This window comes from Acomys russatus, chromosome 5 (assembly GCF_903995435.1).
Source record: "Acomys russatus chromosome 5, mAcoRus1.1, whole genome shotgun sequence".
NCBI classification, from domain to species: domain Eukaryota; kingdom Metazoa; phylum Chordata; class Mammalia; order Rodentia; family Muridae; genus Acomys; species Acomys russatus.
In genome coordinates this window covers 32,584,422-32,603,233 of record NC_067141.1, presented here as the reverse complement: position 1 = coordinate 32,603,233, position 18,812 = coordinate 32,584,422, and the positions used below count along the sequence as shown (strand labels likewise).

General features: G+C 39.6%; 1 protein-coding gene across 1 annotated transcript; it reads right to left on the bottom strand.

Moving 5' to 3' along the window:
• Positions 1 to 1,913: 1,913 nt before the first annotated feature.
• On the bottom strand, positions 1,914 to 16,852 carry LOC127189375 (membrane-spanning 4-domains subfamily A member 4D-like). The gene is made up of 7 exons (XM_051146166.1): positions 16,246 to 16,852; positions 12,555 to 12,703; positions 10,544 to 10,666; positions 7,996 to 8,052; positions 6,399 to 6,521; positions 4,180 to 4,281; positions 1,914 to 2,577 (listed from the first exon to the last, which is right to left on the bottom strand). Exons 2-7 carry the CDS (start codon positions 12,687 to 12,689, stop codon positions 2,440 to 2,442), a joined length of 678 nt encoding a protein of 225 aa, XP_051002123.1. The 5' UTR covers positions 12,690 to 12,703; positions 16,246 to 16,852; the 3' UTR covers positions 1,914 to 2,439.
• Positions 16,853 to 18,812: the final 1,960 nt, after the last annotated feature.

Below are 18,812 nucleotides of genomic sequence, written 5' to 3'. Positions count from 1 at the left end.
AAGAACAGGAGTAGATTCTGGAACTACTCAGAAACAATTTTTGAGATGCATCTTCTCTGACTTGTGTGTGAAACTTTCCACATAAGCCAGTTTACTGTGTACCGTCTAGAGCTTAACATCTACGGTGATCCCTGCTCACTGCAGAACTGCAGTCGCTCCAGTGGGCACACAGGGTGGCTCTAACGTGATACAAAGGCTGTGCTGTCTCCTGTCATCTTTCTGTGTCAAATGAGAGAGAAACAGTCTCCTAGATCACCTCACTATGGCCCAAGCATCTTGTCCTCTTGAGAGAGAAGCTCAGAACTGTGTTTTCTCCCAAGCACACTTCCAGGGTAAGAATGGACACAGGATAAGAACAGTAAATAAATTCTTTATAGCTTTGGTAAATGACACCTGTAGCTCTAGGAGAAATTCTTTTCTTTCCTCTACTTACCTTTTCTACTATTCTTTTCTACTGTCTTGGAAAAGGAAAAAAAAATTTTTTTTTTTAAAATTCTAAGCGCATCAGATGGAGACGAAGAAAAAAGCATTATCTTGCAACAACGTTGGTCTTGCTCATAATGTCTTGTGGTTAAATTGAGATGGGGCAATAGATTGAGATGGGGCTGTAAATACAGCTTGGCCACCTGCTCCAGTGTTGAGCAGATTCGGAGAACAAAGGATTGAGAGCTTAACATGAGCATTTCCATTAACTGACTGGGACATCACATCCAGGTGAGCCCCACATGAGAGCTCACTTCCCATAATGAGAAGAAAAAGGAAGTAACACAAAGAACAAAGAAAGAACCATGTGAAAGGAAAGTGAGGGTTGAGGAAGGTGTGGACATTCTTCATGAGTGTGACACACTCACTACCAACTGCAAATACATGTGTGGCTTTGTCTGACTCTGCCAGCATTTGAGTGACCCCAATGAGGGAAGATATCTCATTTGTTTTTACTTGAAATAGCTTCAGATCAATCATTTTCTTACTGGGACTGGTCTTGTATCAATTGCTTTGCATTTTTTCTTTACATATTATTATGGTTTTTATAGATAGGTTTGTTTAATTTTATGTGTCTTTGTGTGATGTTTGTATGTGCATGCCTTGTGTGCCAGGTGCCTTCCGAAGTCAGAAGAGGGCCTTGGATCCCTTGAAACTTGAGTTATGTGGGTGCTGGGGACTGAATCCTGGTCCTTTCCCAGAGCAACAAGTGCTCTTAACTGCTGAGCCATCTCTCCAATCCCAGTTGTGTTTAATGTTTTATTTCTGAGAACTGTCCTGATCTATCTATATTAGAGTTAGTTTAATATAATAAGTAAAGAAAAAGCAGCAGGTTGTGATTTTGGTAAGTTTTTGGCTCCTGGGACACATGCATACACCTTCAGAAGTACCATGGGTGCTTGGATGATGCAAATACTTTAAACCAAACTACATAGGATCTAGACTTACTCTATAATGTATAATAAATATTAACACATATTTAGAATCAATTTATCTAATAATTTACTGACTTTTTTTCTGTGAAGTTTATCCTGAAAGCAGAGTCTGAATTATCTTTTAATCAGAAAGCTAACATGAACTTTTAACTGGAAGGCAGGGTAACCTTCAAACCATTAGTGACTCAGCTTCACAATTAGGCCTCATTCTGACAGACTTAGCAACCTCTCAAAAGAGGTCACGACTTGGGAACCAAGTGTTCGACTATGTGATCCTCTAGGGGACATTGCAGATTCAATCCACACCAATATGAACATGTTTTTTTTTTTTGTAATATATATTACACACACACACACACACACACACACACACACACACACACACACATACATAAAATCTCTATACTCTCTATAGCTACACTATACATATACTATACATACAGAAAGCAGTATATGTATTTGTACATACATACATGCATATGTATATAGACATATGCATATATATGTCGTATATAGTATGTGTGTGTGTATTTAGAGATCAGGAATTCAGATTTCAATTACTTATCTTTATTGTAATTTTCACCATACCAATTAAAGTATACACTTTGTTATTATGTAATGTACATAGAGATTAAAATTGGTTACTATAGTTAGTAATTTATTTATGTGTCTACACATGATCATAAGAAGATAAATCTACTCATTGAACAAAAGTACAAAAATAAAATGAACTTCAGTCTTCACTCTTTGGAGACTACATTTCATTAGCTAATGTTTTTTAAGTTTGCATTAAAATTTCTTTACCAATTCAATATCCTTGTTTATACAATGAATGGGAGATGTTAAGGAGTTATAGATCTAGGAAATGCTTGATTTATCTATTAATAGTGTGTCTGATATTCTCATCAAAAGCCTGTGCAATGAAGTGTTAATTGCCTAGGGAAAAAAAACAATGAGAACATGACTCTGAAATTACACACACACACACACACACACACACACACACACACACACATCAAAATTAGACTCCTCCTGTGGTGTCCTTGTATAGGTTTTCTGAAACATTTCCCCCTTGGTATTCTGGTGGTGATGATGGTTGAGGCAGCATGGGGGATGCCACTGTGGTCACAGCAGGAACTGAATATCGAACTACAAGAACCTGTGGGATGAATTGAAATGTCATTGAGTTACCCAGCATACTCAGAGCTTCCTTTCTTTACTTTATGATGTCACTTTTACTACTGTCTACTGGGTTGAATCACACAACACTTTGGGGGTGTCTTGGGTGCCCCTTGGATCAGGCTTTGTACTCCTAGGACACCCATTCTGTGGCAGAGCGTGAGCAGGAGAGCAGATGTCTGCAGATGCATCTGAGAGCATCACTCTCCTGTGAACGGCTTACTTGAGCCAAGGAGTTATGGAAAATGACAATGATGTTCTTTCAAGCTAGTTTGTTCCTGCTGACAGCAGCACATCCAGATGTTGTCATGGCAACCAGGAACACATTCTGCATGCACAGCAGTGGCCAAGAATGGCAGACATCCAGAATCCCATGACACTTGGCACCATTCTGTCCCTCACAAACTCAAGTGACATGGGGCAGCAGTAGAAAGAGGAAGATGCACATACTTAAGCAACACATGCCCTGAGGCCCCTGATTTTGTGGGCTAACATAGGACGTCAGCAGGAGTAGCATGGCTCAGGTCTAGGGAGCACTTGATGGGCTTCATTGGCTTCTTTCTTTACCTGAGGCTTTGAGGACACACCTGGCATACTATTCTCATGGTCTACTCCCTGGCCTTTTTCTCCCCCTAAGTCTGTCACTTTCTTATCTCCAGGTGACCTCCTCTCTTCTTGTTGTTTAAGAGCATCTGCAACAGTCATCAAATGAAAATTTCTGATAAATGACAGCCTAGTCAAATCCAGTTTAGGCAGGAGAATAGGGACTGGAAAGGAGGAATTAGAGCTGAGGAAATGGGGCTGGATTTGATTAAAGCATATTATGTGCAGGTATGGCATTCTCAAACATGAAAAAAAAAAAAGTCTGCATATGAAAGAAACCAGCACACGAAGACTCTGAACCCTTCTTTCCCTGGCTTCATCTAAGGAGCAGAGCATGCTAGGTGGTGGGGATGTGGGGCAGACTCTTCCAGATACAAACAAAAGAGATGGGGTCTATAAGGTCCTGTAAAGGGTGCTGCCTTCTGTGGCTGCATGACTTTCAGGATCTTTCTGCAGCTCACGAGCCCACTTCTGTTCTGAGGACAGCTTTGCTCTTCTTGATAAAATGTCTCAATTTCTATGGATGATTCTGTGGTATAGACTCTTTGCAGCACAAAGATATGGAATTGGGTAGTCTTGGAACACAGCTGTGTTTTGGCACTCCTAAACATGTTTGCCCAGACTTCCTGGGCCTTCTCTGTCTTTTTCTCCATCTCTTTTTCCCCTGGAGGCTGCTCAGCATGTCTATAATGTTTTTTACCTCTTTCTCAAAAATGTCATGAAAGTGTTCCCAAGCTTCGTTCTGATTCTGGTTCTAAATTCTTTATTAATGAAAATAAGAACCCCAAAGGGAACTTCACTTTCCCTGGTAACTTAGCCTTTTAAGACCGGGCAGATGACTAAACTAAGTTGTTGATGAATTTCACTTGAGGAAGCTAAAAGACGATGCAGATGTGTTCTCATAAGCCACTAGATTCATGTGACTTATTACTGAGCAATAGAGACCTACTAAACATCATCCAGCCAGGATTCCACTCACCTCACTGATGTTACAACAGGATACTTTACATCCAAAGGCCGAGACAGACACAGCAATGCAGAATTCTAGCATATTTAAAAAGAGCATCAAGTAATCCATACCCTAAAAACAGATTCATACCAAGGAATGTGAGGAAGGAAGATTAAGATTAGAAGTTTGAAATATGCCCACGCTGCCCTCCACCCCATCTACCCAACCAAGACTACCATGGCAAAAAAGAAAAGGCCCTGATGAGGGGTTTGGAAATCCAGCTTTGATACAGCCCAACACTTAGGCAATTCCTTGGTCTCCGGAAGGTCACTTCTTTTCTTACTCTTTTACTAATATAATTATCAGAGACCCCATACCCCAAGCCTGCTATGCTCTGATGCTAGACATTTCACATGGAGAAAATAAGATTATTTCATATTTGAAGAGAATAGTCTTTCAGGCTGGTCTTCTAATCAAGCCCTAGAATGGGGAGATCCTAGTTTGCAGAAGGAACAAAGGTTGCTTATTAGACAATATAGGCAGAATATCTTGGCCTGTGCAGGGTGTCCAAGTTATTATATCATCTTCCCAAGAGGAAGCAAGATGCTGAAGAATCAAAGTCCAAGAGACTGAGGGTATTCAGTGTGTGCCTCAAAAATAGAGGACAGAGCTTGGCAGTAGTGGCAAACTTTTGTAATTCCAGCACTCAGGAAGCCAGAGGCAAGTGGATCTCTACAAATAAGGCAGATGGATCTCTATGAGTTTGAGGGCAGCCTGGTCTATAAAGTGAGTCCAGGTCAGGGAAACCCTGTCTCAAAAAGACACACACACACACACACACACACACACACACACACACACACACACACACACACACGAAATAGAGGTCAGGATATAGATAGAAGGTGCAAAGTCAAAAGCCAAGAAAACCACTTTCCCCTAAAGTTCCCAGGGAGGACAACAGCTCTGCCAACATTTTGGTTATATGCAAATGAGGCTTGTTATGAACTTCTGTCACCCTGTAATAAAATACAACTGGATTAGTCACCAAATTGGTAGTAATTGTCACAACACTGGATTGTTGATCACTACTTTCCTTAGTATTCAGCACATTGGCTTTGCCTGTATCTTCTTCACCAAGCCACATGATTACAACAGAGGAACAAAGGTGGCACTGTGTTCTAAATTCTCCTGCCTAAAATGGTGCCTAGAATTGCTGGGTGTGAATATTCTGTCTTTTTCTCTCAGTGATCAGAGATGGTTCCTCTGCTGTGAATTAATCAACTGATCAGGAGCTTGGCACATGAGAGAAACCAGTCCAGTGGGCACCGAGAATATTTGCATTGTTGTTTTTATCCTTGTTCAAACCTCAACAGATCCAGTGGCATCTGTGTTCAGCATTGTGGCTGGCACTAGTGGAGAACAGCAAGTACCCTTTTCTCAGCAATGTGGCCACCTAGATAGGTAGGTTAAGAGTTTCTTTTGGAGGTTAGAGGGTATAGTGTTAGGTCTGCATCTCTCATCTTCTCCTTTACAATTTTTTATTCTGTCATTCTCGGATGATCCATAGCAGTCTCACATGACATATGATTGAACACACACAGGCTGAGCCTGCACCTCCACAACTATAATCCCTGACAATGAAATGAGACGGTGGTTTTTAACCCAAGAGCAGCCTGGGCTACATAGCAGGACTCTTGTCTCCAGAAATATCAAACAAACCCACAACTGAAAACAGCAACATAAAACAAAATAAAAGGCAGATTTTCAAGATAAGAAGCAGATACACATGTGTTTATAATACGCTCCTTTAAGTATTGAAGTTGTTATTTTTCTAGGCCACTTTCACTGATCATTGGCAACTCCATGTTGCTTGTTCTGATGGTTCCAGGTAGCATGCACCCTATCTGTTCTCTCTTACAAAGATCTCACTCTTTTAACTGTGTCTTGTAAAATGTTAAGCTATGCGATATATCTTGTTCTCCCAAGAGGCTTGGAGCCTCCCACCATTAGGAACTTAGGGTGCTGTGTCTGAGAACTGGCCACGTGAGTGGTTTTCTTTTTACTTAGTTATGACAGAAGAGAGATAATGAGGTGTCACCTGGTCCCTAAATAAATATTGTCCTCCTTCCCTATGATTTCAAACTTTCTAAAGTGATTCTAGAAGCAGAGTGTTGGTTGTTGCTTTTGTCAGAGTCGATGATCCCTTGCGTCCACCATGGCATCCCACCAGCAGAGGAAGTACTCACCTGTTCAATTTCATTTCTGCGAAAGGGACCACGCAACCCCAACATCACACTGATGACACCGATTATGCTTGCTGTTGCAGCCAGTACAGAGCTGATGGTGTTCAAAACTAGACTGCTGGTAACCTAAAAATGAACTGGAATCAGTGGACTCGACAGCATCCTTGGCTTAGTGCAGCAATATTCGAAGCACACCATGACCTTATTAATGCATTTCATCCTCCTTTTGATACAAGTAGACTCTGTGCCTTTTCTTATAGCAGCTTTACTTCCAACCCCTTGCCATAATAAAAACACAATACTGTTATTTCTGAGACTATGTTCTCCATCATTCTCAAGGGCTCAAGACACTCTTCAAATTTCCTAGAAAAAAAATATGTTGCAGTCTTTGACACATTGTCTGGAAATCCCTGCCTGTCATTTTCCACCACACTCTGCTGCAAATGTCTGATTGTTCTCCTTGTGTAAATGCTGCTGGGCACTCATGGCCATGTCCCTCTCACCTGTTTTCTCCTATGCTGTAGATCTGTCTCCACAATTCTGTTCTCGGGGTTCAGTTAAATAAACTTTATTGTGAGGAGTGAAACTAGTCAGGAAATTGAAAGTTTTCCAAATACATATCATGAGGTACATTTTAGTGGCGAGAGTTGGCGAAAGATGCTAAGGAGGCAGACAGGAGCCTCGATTGAGAAAGGTCACCTTGGTTAGGCTACAGAAGTTGATGCTTACCTTTTGTAGGTAGTGAAATTTAAGTGAAGTTTTCAGCTAATAAAATAACTGTTGAATGTTTATATGTTGCCCTTTATAAACTTTATGACTGACATCTCATTTTAAATGTCTTTTAAAAATCATTTATTGTTTTATGCGTACAAGTGTTCTGTCTGCGTGAATGTAAATGCATCATGTGCATGCTCACATAAGTTAGAAAAGGCTGCAGATCTCATGGAACTGAAGTTATGGATGGCTATGAAACACTGTGTGGGAGTTTGGAAAAAATCTGGGTCTTCTGCAAGACCAACAAGTGCTCTTAAACGCTAAACAGTCTCTCTGCCCTCTGTAAATTTATTTTGGATACATCTATAGAAGCCATTTTAATCTATCAGTCAATGATTTTTTTGCCATTTCTTTTTTAAATTTTTATTTTATTAATTTATTAATATTTCATCTCAATTGCTAGGCCATCCCTTGTATCCTCCCATTTCTCCCTCCCCCCTGCTTCTCCCCTACTCCCCTCCCCTATGTCTGTGACTGAGTGGGACCTCCTTCCCATATATTTTTGCCATTTCAAAGATTTAGGTGTCATTATCATGGCCTGAATCTGAAGCTTCAAGGGTCATCTGTGTAAACCCTGCTTGGCATTTCTTCCCCAGAATTCACTGCACTAGCACCAAAATTCTCCCAGAAACTGCCTTGCTAAGATATCTAGTCAGGCATGATGAGACCTAGTATGAGCCAGTAGCTCAGCTACACTTCTGAAAGTCAGATAATCTAAAATGCATAGCCTAGAATAAGCATCGAATCAACCCCTTTTATATCTTTGCAGAATGCATATTTGATAAAATTGTTCTATTTGGATAGCGAAATAAAACAAAAGACATACCAGCTTTTTTGTAGTTCTTACTCCTGCTGCAATTGACAAGGATCCTGAGAGTATGAACTGGTCATAAGAGGAAAACCCAGGTTAAAAATCTTTAAACTGTTATTATAGATCATAGCATATTAAAACCTTCTTCTAAGTCAGTGGGATCTATAAAGGGATCAGTTGTCTAAAGAGCAGCCATTTTCAGTTCTCACCTACCTTCCCCTCACCCACAAGAGTAGAGAATAAAAGTAAAGCGAGTCAATGGAAGAACCATAAGAGGTCCTTAATAGATTATTTTATTTATTTATTTTGGATTTTTTGAGACAAGGTCTTGTTATGTACTTCTGGTTGACGTGAAGCTTGCTACATAAATGAGGCTGGACTTGTTCTTGAAATGATTCTCCTGTTTATGCCTCCTCAGTGAAAGGTGTGAGGCACCAAGTGTGGCTCAAAATTTTAATAATATTTTTCTATGCTTCTCGTATAGAAGAACAAGCCCCTCTTTGGTGTGTTTTTACTCCCTAAGCATCTGTGGCTAGAGTGCTAATCTTTCTAGTAACACTGGCAGAGCTGTCTGCAGTCTCTTACTCCAGGGAAGGTTATTTTATATTTAGGTAATTTTAAATTGAGATTAGATATCATAGACTTGAAGACAAACTGAGGACATTTTGAAATTTTAGATTATCAGTTTCTTTCATATTCTTTTTAAATCAAGGTTTTAAAAAATGTTGTACAACTCTCATTCCATCAACATTGTTTAAGAGCAAGGAAGACTAAAAGCCCCAGTCCTAAAGACAGTTTACCAACATGACCCTAAACTGAAGAAGCTAGCCAAACAAAAGCAGAAATGAAATTATCATTGTTGCAAATGCATATTGGAAACTGTAAATAAAATAATGGAAAAATTAAATTCTATATTAGAAGATGACTAGAGAATTGAAGTTCATTTTTGTCTACCAATTTGGTCATTATTTTCAGTTTATTCCAAACGATTGCTGGCAACTTGACTGAATTGACATCTTTAAACTCTTCAGCTAAATATACTGCTATCTGCATTTGCTTTCTATATTTCAGTTTAGAAGATTTAAAATTAACGGGAGCATCTGTAGGATCACATCACCTAAACTAAAGTGAATATGCAGACGTAACACTAGGAAGATGGTTGTCAGTGGGTTGCTTGCCGTGCAGGCCTGAGCCCTGGAGTTCCATCCTCCACCATGAACTATGGGAGTTGTTGTCCAAGATGGTATTGAGTAGGAAATAAAGACTGAAGCAGAAAGCCACAGTGAGGAGAAACTTGGGATTCTGAGTCCTCATCTTGAATAAATTCCCTAGTGTCTGTCTGTCTGTCTGTCTCATTTATACAACAGTGATGAAGGCAAAATCTCTCAGAAGTTGTCATGATTGTTTGAGGTGGAACATGCTATACAAAACATCTAGTGATGTGCCCAGGTTATAGTGCAATGAAAGCTATTACTGGTGGGATTATTATTATTATTATTATTATTATTATTATTATTATTTATTATTATTATAATCATCATCATCATTATCATTAGTATTATTATTTATATGTAAAGTATGGGAGCCTGTTTCATTCTTCAAATCTTAAATCCCTGTTGTAAAATAAGAAGGGAAAGTTAAAGTATCAGGTCTACAAAATAACTAAAATTTCTCATTATCAAGTTTATTAATAAATGGGAACCTTGCAATGTTTAAGTGGCACTCTAAATTGTAAAATAGCCAAGTTTATGCATTTTATTTTCTACTTGTCAGTTCTTAAGCATAGGTGAGAAAATGATTGATATTTTATAATTAACCCTCTCAGCTCCAAAAACCCTTTTATATTTTATTACAGAGGAAACCTTTTTAACTTTCAAAAATTTGTATTCAGCTTTTTAATTAGTTATTTAATTAAAAACTTGAATCAAAACTATCTACATTTTCCTGTTCTCTTAAGCATCAATTGAGATTGATCAGCTAGACAGTGCTAATCACCTGTTCAGCTTTATCTCCTCCTCTTTGCTAACAACATTATAATTTCATTCATTCTTTATGGGCTTCAGCATTTAGTGATCCCTTCCCAGCTAGAGAAGTGAATCTCAAAACTCCCAGTCAAAAACAACACATCAATTATCCTCACTTTGAGAATACCCGTGTAAAAATTTTAGGAGCAGTGAAACAGACAAGTTAACAGGTCAGATTGCTCTGTCGTAAAGATGTGATGACGTTCTTGTACCACCAAATAACCAACCCTAGGAATGACTAGCCATGGACTCCCGAGGAATCAGTTGTGTCAATGTTTAAGTAACTCTTGTGGGAGTACATGACTACATGTTGTCACAATACATCCCAAGTGACAGATTAAATAAATGGTCCACCAAGTTTACATGAATGGTATGCTGGTACTGTAAACATGAACAAGGAAGAGCTGAGTAAGGTTTAAATAAGTTGTTCTCAAGTTTACAGGCTACTTGAAAGAATTAAGAGAAGATTCCACCCAACATTAGTATAGTCACAAAAGGGTGTTATTATCTCCAGTTACATAAATCAGTATTTTACTCACCATCAGTGGCCCCCAAGCTGGGACTCCTAAGACCAGTGAAATGGCTGGTTGATGAACTAATGGTATACTTATCATTATTATTCCTAAGCTGAGGTTTATAAGAGCAATCATAACTTGTACAACCTAAACCGAAGAAAGTAAAACATTATCCATCACAAAAATGATGCCCATGCAAAGTACTATCACGCCACTAAGTTACCACCACCTCCATCTTTTAATATTCAAAGTTAAATTTTATAATATTATTTTGTCAATTGTCTTCATACAGGTAGGATGTACCATCTTATAAATCATGCCTTGGAATCACACACACACACACACACACACACACACACACAGACACACACACTTCAGTAGTTTCAAACAGATTTGTGAAGTTCTTCCCAGAGGTGCTTTTACGATACCCATGATGCATCTCTACCACTGTTGCTATACTTTGTCACATGTTCACCAAAGAAAGACTCAGGAATTAGGAAGAAGTTATTCCAGTAAGAAACAATGTGAAGAAATAAAATCATATGCAGAATGAGGAAAATATGAGCAGCACACATGATCTTCTTTGTGGCTTTGGAATATGAGGAAGGAATTTGAGTGTGGTGAGCTAAAAAAGGGAGAATATGAGTATAATTAACCCTATAATAAAGACTCAGAGAAAATGAGAACAACTTATGAAGATGTGTGAGAGCAAATAAGAGCTGTGCATAGAGGCAGAAGATATAGGGGTGCATAGAAAGACTGAAAAAGAAACATTTACATATTTATTTTCATATGTATGTGTATATGTAACTATATATTTTTTAAAAGCAGCCATGAACTTGAAAGGGAAGAGAAAGCATAGGAGGGTTAGTGGAAGGAAAAGGAGGAAGAAAATCAGGTAATCATATTTTAATTAATTTTTTAAAATGAAAAATATATGATGAGTTATTTCCCTATGCTTTTATTTGTGAGAGCCAAGAAAAAAGTCAATAATTTAATCCACAAGAAAGAATAAAAATATAACAAAACCACTAGAACTCAAAACAGGATATCAATAGAAAAAACTTACAAAACCTAAGGTTTCATTTTCTTTACAGACAGATAAAATCAATTGCTTGCTAGCCAAGCTAACTGAGAAGATAAGTGGTTAATACCACCAGAAATCACGCAGGGATAGTGCTGAGGGAAACCGAAGGGAAGAGACCAACCAATTCAATAACAGAGGAAACAGAGAAAGGCTTGAGAAGACCATGTACCAAACCTCAGAAAAAGAAATAGCCACTTGGAGTAGTCTTATGTGTTAAGATAGAATAATTAGAAAGGAACTGATATTGCTTGATATTATTATGATTTCTCTTCATTAATATTTAAGAGATGTAATAGAACACAATGCACTAAGCTCAAATCTCTCAGCGCTGGGGAATATGTAAACTTTTATCTCCCCTTCCATTTCACTGTAAATGTAAAACTGGTCTCAATTTTAAAATGCTTAGTGTTATATTTAAGATATACATATTTGATGTTAACACAAAACATATATCATGAAAAATTATCATTCATAAAATTTTATATGAATTAGAACAGTGAGATATAAAAGAAACAGATGTCTATCTAATGGCAACTGTCCAGTGGCTGGAAGTTTGGCCCAGTGAGTATGTCTGCATCTGGTGACCTTAAACCTGCCTAGGATGTTATTCTTTGAGGTTTTCTTTTGGGGGCGGGGCGGACACTTTCCTGAAGACAGCAGTATGTGGAGAACAGAGCATTTCTCATCATCTGAGTAGAAGGCTAAAGAAAGGCACTGGAAATGTATAGGAACAGTATAGATTTGTCAGCCAGTGGGGCTGGACGGTGGCTGCAGCTTCAGTAGCTTTTCTCTGCACTGAGTTACAGATGATCATCAATTTCCAAATGCTAGTGGGATGTGTTGATGTACTATGAGCCTAGTGGGACAAGGCACAGGGGAGGGGCTTCTTCTTCTTACCCATCGGACATTTTAAAAATCACCCTCCCCACAGATCCTAGGATGTCTTACCCCGAGGACTTTGGGTTCCCCCTTCAAGAATTTCTCTGTGCTCTTCTTCCACAGTTGAGACCTTACAACAGAGTCCTCCGAGGGCTGAGCACCTCCAGGGACAACAGTCTGTTCCATTCCTTGCATGGTTTCCATGGCAGCAGAAACTGCTGAAATATGAATGAAATTTTGGATGAACTCTTGGAAATGACTCAATGCCAGGTTCCTGACTAAGGTAAATTCCAAATGAAGTCCCCCTATGTTAAATAATTTTTTTAAAAACCTACCTTAGATAAGATGTAAAACAGTTTTAATCTCTTGATAAGAGAAGCTCTTCCATTTTCTATTTCTTTAGCCTTATTTTGAATGTTCATACTTTTCAATATAGCCACAAATATTTTGGACTTCATTTCTCAAATTAGCAGTTGGAGTATTTGTACAAATTGGCTTCGTTTTCAGATGCTGTTCCCCCACATCACTATCTGCTCCAACAACAACAACAACAGCAACAACACCCCTCCACATCTGTGCACTCTCCTCACAGTCTCTGGCTTCCAGCAGATACAGCTCTGCCCTGCCTGTGAACCACTCAACTTGCAATGCAAGTGTGGAGTCGGGCAGTCTGGTGCCCCCTGTCATTCCCCAGGAGGCAAAGGTGTTCTTAAGGGAACCCAGGGTGAATGGCTTAGTCCACTCAAATGCACAACGTATTCACTTATTTACCAAGAGCCTGTGCTGCGCCTCTCAGACACACCTTCAGACCGCTGAGATGTGCTGAAGATCTCATGTTTTCAGTTGTGGTTGTCAGTTAGCATCCCTGTCATGGGTCACAATTGCAAAAGAGGAAGCCGATAGAGAGGAATATAAAGGGTGAGCTTCTCGTTTGTCAACCCAAAGTTAGAGACCAAGAAAAAAAAAAGCCTGAATCCTAACAGTTTATTGGAAATAGTGATAGAAAAATAAGTCTGAGCAGGGAAAAGCCTGACCTAAGATACAATATTCTGAGGGATGGAGTTATTCTGGAGGGCCCAGGTTCAATTCCTAGCACCTACATACCAGCTCACAACCATCTGTAATTCTAATTCCTGCATACCCAACACCCTCTCTGGTCTCTTTGGGCACCAGGTTGCACGTGGCACACAGACATACAAACAGACAAAACACCTATACATACAAAAGATCTAATAATCCAGAGTGTTCTCCTAGCTCTTTCATTGAAGTGTGAATTCTGGTTATTAACATTCCCTGGATCACCGTGCCTTCATCTGTGAAAGAGTGCCTTGGGCACAATTGCTTCCAAGCTTCTTTCTGATTTTCATGCTGTTAAGAGTCTTTCCAGTGTCTTCACTGATGACCATCTGCATCAGCGGCTTCAGCTCATGGCCTGCGTGTCTCCTAAATGAAGCCAAGGATGCTTTGAGACCTAGTCCAGCTCACACTCCATTTCAGGAACAGACTGAGCATGTTAGGCTGGGTGCTCAGCCTCCATCCCATGTATCTGCACCAAACTCTGCATGGAGCCGATATTGTCCCGACTGGTGGATTATTGAAGTAGTATGTGGGAGAGTGAGATTAACATTATGAAAGAAGGTTATTAAGAGTGTGTGTGAAATGATCAGTCAATGATCTAAATATTGCCTTCAGGGTTTTGGTGCTGTGGCAGTAGAGAAAGAATAGAAAAAAAAATCAAACAATTTCATATGATGCTCGGTTGGGGCCTTCTTAAAGCCTTTGTCTTTTCTTTGATATATTATTATTTTATTTTTGAGAATTTCATACTTGAGTACTGTATTTACATCATTTCCACCCCATCTCCTCCTCCCTCCAACTTTTCCCATGTTCTGCACTTTTGTTCATATTCATGACCTCTTTGTCTTTAATTATTACTGTTATATATGCATATGATTACACACACAGAGAGAGAGAGAGAGACAGAAACAGAGAGACAGAGAGACAGAGAGAGACTGACAGAGAGAGAGAGAGAGAGAGAGAGACAGAAACAGAGAGACAGAGAGACAGAGAGAGACTGACAGAGAGAGAGAGAGAGAGAGAGAGAGAGAGAGAGAGAGAGAGAGAGACAGAAACAGAGAGACAGAGAGAGACTGACAGAGAGAGAGAGAGAGAGAGAGAAAGACAGAAACAGAGAGACAGAGAGACAGAGAGAGACTGACAGAGAGAGAGAGAGAGAGAGAGAGAGAGAGAGAGAGAGAGAGAGAGAGAGAGAGAGAGAGAAAGGGTTGAGTCCACTTAATGTTGCTCATATGTGTATGTCTTTAGGGTTGAGCACTTTAGGGTTGGCTCACCCACCAGGAAGCTGGTTGCTGGAGAAGACTGGTCCTCCCTCTCTAGTAGCCAGTAACTGCCTAAAGATTTTCATCTAAAGGTGAACACAGCACGATACCCTCAATAATACAGTAGTGGCGCTTATACTTCGCGGGTAGCCACAAGCTATCCAAATGGCCTTGAAGGATACTCACTAGGAGGAAATTCATGCCTGGTACTGTACACCTAACCATGACCTGTGGCTGGTGAGGTCACAGACCCTGGAGGAGGAGCTATTGCTGCCACTTTAACAAGCTTTTGTCTTTTTTTCCTTATTATTATTATTTTATTGCATCAAAAACTGTCCCCTCAGGTACATTTTGCTGTGCACCGAACCCCAGTTCAAAAAACTAGTGTGTGTAGTGAAAGATGATCTCAATCTTTCCTCTGGATATCCTACATTCATCCAGTAAAGTAAAAGCCATCATCCTGAAAGCCTAAGAAGGCACATTTCTGCAGCTATCTTCTTCCAGCCTGCAATCCCTGCTGTCTGTGTCTGATGAGGGCCAGGCTCTGGGAAGCACCTCAAAGTCTTTGTTCAGAGCCACTGTCCTCCTCACACTTATCACCTCACTCAACTTAAATTTGCATGCTTCTTCTAGCATCTTTCTAAATTATAAAGGATGTGATATGTGTTTCTGAAAAAACACAGCTATTTCCTGTTTTTTTGTATAAAGACCTTTAACTGACTTTCGATTCCTTAACTAGAGTGTGTATATTGATTGTGAAATATACTCATAAAGAGTGGCTCCCACTCACAGCTTTTTTCCACAGGAAAATAATATTGTTTATTGTGATAAGTTTGAAGATTTACTTTTTGCAAAACTCTGTCACAGAAATATAAAGAAAATTCTATGCTATATAAAAATGTTACATACATGCATACATACATACATACCCACCCCAGTGCATGTCCTCCCCATGGCAGCTCATCCCTGGACAGGCGTCCTGTGATGTACACTTATTCTCATGTTATTTGTGCTTCTGCTAGGTCTGGAGAAGCTTTCAAAGATGCGCTATGACAGTTGTTTCAGTTTCACAAATTTGGGAATGCCAAGGGCTTGAAAAAAAAAAAAAAACAGACCATGCTCCTGTTTATACTTATAAGGCTTTTAAAAGATGGTGTTTGGCTTCCAATATCGGATAGTCCATGGGCATTCCCTATAGTCCCCATGGACAGGCTATTGTAGAGAGGGAACATCACACTTTAAATACTCAAATATTTAAGTTACAAAATAAAGATTTTAAATAGTCAAGCCCTCATCATAGTTTAAACCATGCTTTATATGTTATTAATCAGAAAATGTTACAGAACAAAGTATAAATCTTGCAAAATTTAAAAAATATAATTAACTCCTAAACCTCTAATAAAATAAAAACACCTACTAACCAGACACTGGAAAGGACCAGATGCTTTATTCCAGGAGAATCTTTGCTGTGTTTCCACTGGATGCTGATGCACCTTTGTGGGTGCCAGACTGGTTGACTGTGGCAGGACTTCTCCCACTGTCTCAGAAGCAGAAACTTTCGCTTCTGCCACTTCTTCCCTGCCCACCTCAGCCATCATTAGTGCGTGGATGTGCACTCGGATGATTTAAATTATAAATGACTATTTTTATATAATAGTTTAGATTTGTGACTCTTTTAATAGTTTTATAAGATATCTTTTAAGGTAAATAATAAAATCATTGATCCCTTCTTTATAACTGCAATTTACAGCTTGCCAGTAAGAGAAACTAGCTGAGAAGATTACCTTTCTTTCTTCCAGTTTGCTAGTCTATAGCAAGTTGCTTATTTACAAATGTATGTGGGTTTTGGGGAGTAATTTGTTTTCACATGTAATACTTAAAGCTTTTGATCATGTGATGTTATTGGGGAGCCTGATTTCTTTTTATATGTATATTCATTGTAGGCGTTCACTTAGAGAAAAGTAGAATGTAACCATATGGTAATCTTTGTGGTGCTTGAAAAGTTTTGCTAGGAGACCTAAGCTGTGGGAGAAAAAGTAAAGCTGTTGGAGCTTTGCTCAACCCACCCATATGTGTATTTAAGTATGTATGTGTGTATATATATATATGTATGTATGTACTTTAGTATATATTTAATGAAGTTGGTTGGAGCTTTGCTCAATCTGCCAAATGTATGTATGTATGTATGTATGTATGTATGCATGTATGTATGTATGCGTGCATATATGTATGTATGTATGTGTGTGAAGTTGTTGGAGCTTGTTAAAGGTTGCTTCATCCACCAAGTGTGTTTTGTGTGTGATTCTCCCCCTCCCTTTTTTTCTTACCTGCCCCAGAAAGTTTCTTTGGCCCTAGAGTCCTTCTTGCAGGCCCAAGGAGTCTTCTCAGCTCCCACCACGGTCTCCATTGGCCTCAGGGAGAACTTCATAGGCCCCAAAGAATCAAGCTTTGTTCCCTCAGAGAAAAGTCTGCTGAGTGATCACTGTCAACATCATGCTCCACCTCAGTTTACCCTGTTGGTGTCAAAGCTGGTCTTTGATATCTGGTGCCTGGAACAGAGACCTGAGTAAAATATGCTCCCTATTTGGGGCATTGAGTGGAATTTCACACGCAGGATGCTGAAGGATTCCTACCTGCCAGGTTAGGACAGGTGAGCAATCTAAGTTGATTCTTTTGTGATTGTGTGCTATCTTTTCCCTCACCATGGGACAAAGTGAGTCTAAGGACAGAAAACTGTTTATTGATAGGATTCAATGTGTACTTTAAAAAGGAGAAATTAAGGTAAATACTAGCCTGCTTACAGATTTTCTCCATTTTGTGCAGTCACTCAGACCCTGGTTCCCACTCCAGGGAAGTTTAGATGTGGAAAGACAGGACGCACTAGGAATAGGTGTTAAATCTGGTGCACTGAGAACGGAGGTAAGGACATGCCTGCTGCTGCATTTTCTATTTGGATGTGCTTAGTCAGGCACTAGCAAGTGATAAGGAGCCTGTGTCTGCTCCAGAGCTGGCTGCTCCCTGTCCCCAGGAAGGAACTCCCTTGTTGTCACCTTATCAGGCATCTAAAAATAATACTTTCCTTTTGATAAAGAGTCTCAAGGAAGATAGCTCAGCAGAGCAGAGTGATGGATCAGGAGAGGAGAAACTGACTTTTGGAGAAGAGTTTAGCTTGGAAGAAGAGGCAACAAAGTAACATTCTTATGACTAGTCTCCCAGGCCATGTCTGGCCATAAGCCATCTCCTAAGACCTCCTGAGAAATGTAAAACAAAACCAAAACCAAAACCAAAAACCCTACAGGGGCCTATTGTGGTGACCCTGCTTTGCTGTGCTCTCAGGGTGAAGCACTGGGGTGTTTTATCATTTATAAACTCTAAATAATTTCTTGGAGTTGTAAATTAGATTTGTCCCTTCCTGAAAATAACTACAGCTAAATTAAAGCCTTTATTTGCCAATCTCCACAGGGAAACTGACCTAAAGTCATTAGGAGAATTGGCTCCTAGAGCTAAGGAAGGCTCATTAACCCTTTTAGAGCCAGATCAGCCCTGCTGGTCCACAGCACTGATGTTTACAGATGGCTTTGCCTTGGGTCTTGGGCCAGGCTGCTTTAATTCTTGATGGTCATAAATAATCTTTCTCCATGCAAGAAACATCTACAAAGCGGGTGGAGCTAATAGCAGTAATTATGGTCTTTAAGAAATGAAAGCAGCACTTTAATCTGTATAAAGGAAGCCCTTTAATCTGTATATTAACTCACAATATGTGGTCAGCTTTTTCCTTCCTATTGAAACTGCACAACTTCCCTCTGGTCATTCCACTCTACTTGGCTAGCTCTCAGAGCTACAAGCCTTGCCTCAGTCTAGGATTTGCCCTTTCTTTCTGGGAGACCTTTGAGCTCCTGGTCCTGTGCATGAAGGTAAGAGTAAAGTTGATTCCCTGACAGAAGCTCATGCTTTCTCTATGGACAGCAGAGCCCTGCACTACATCATC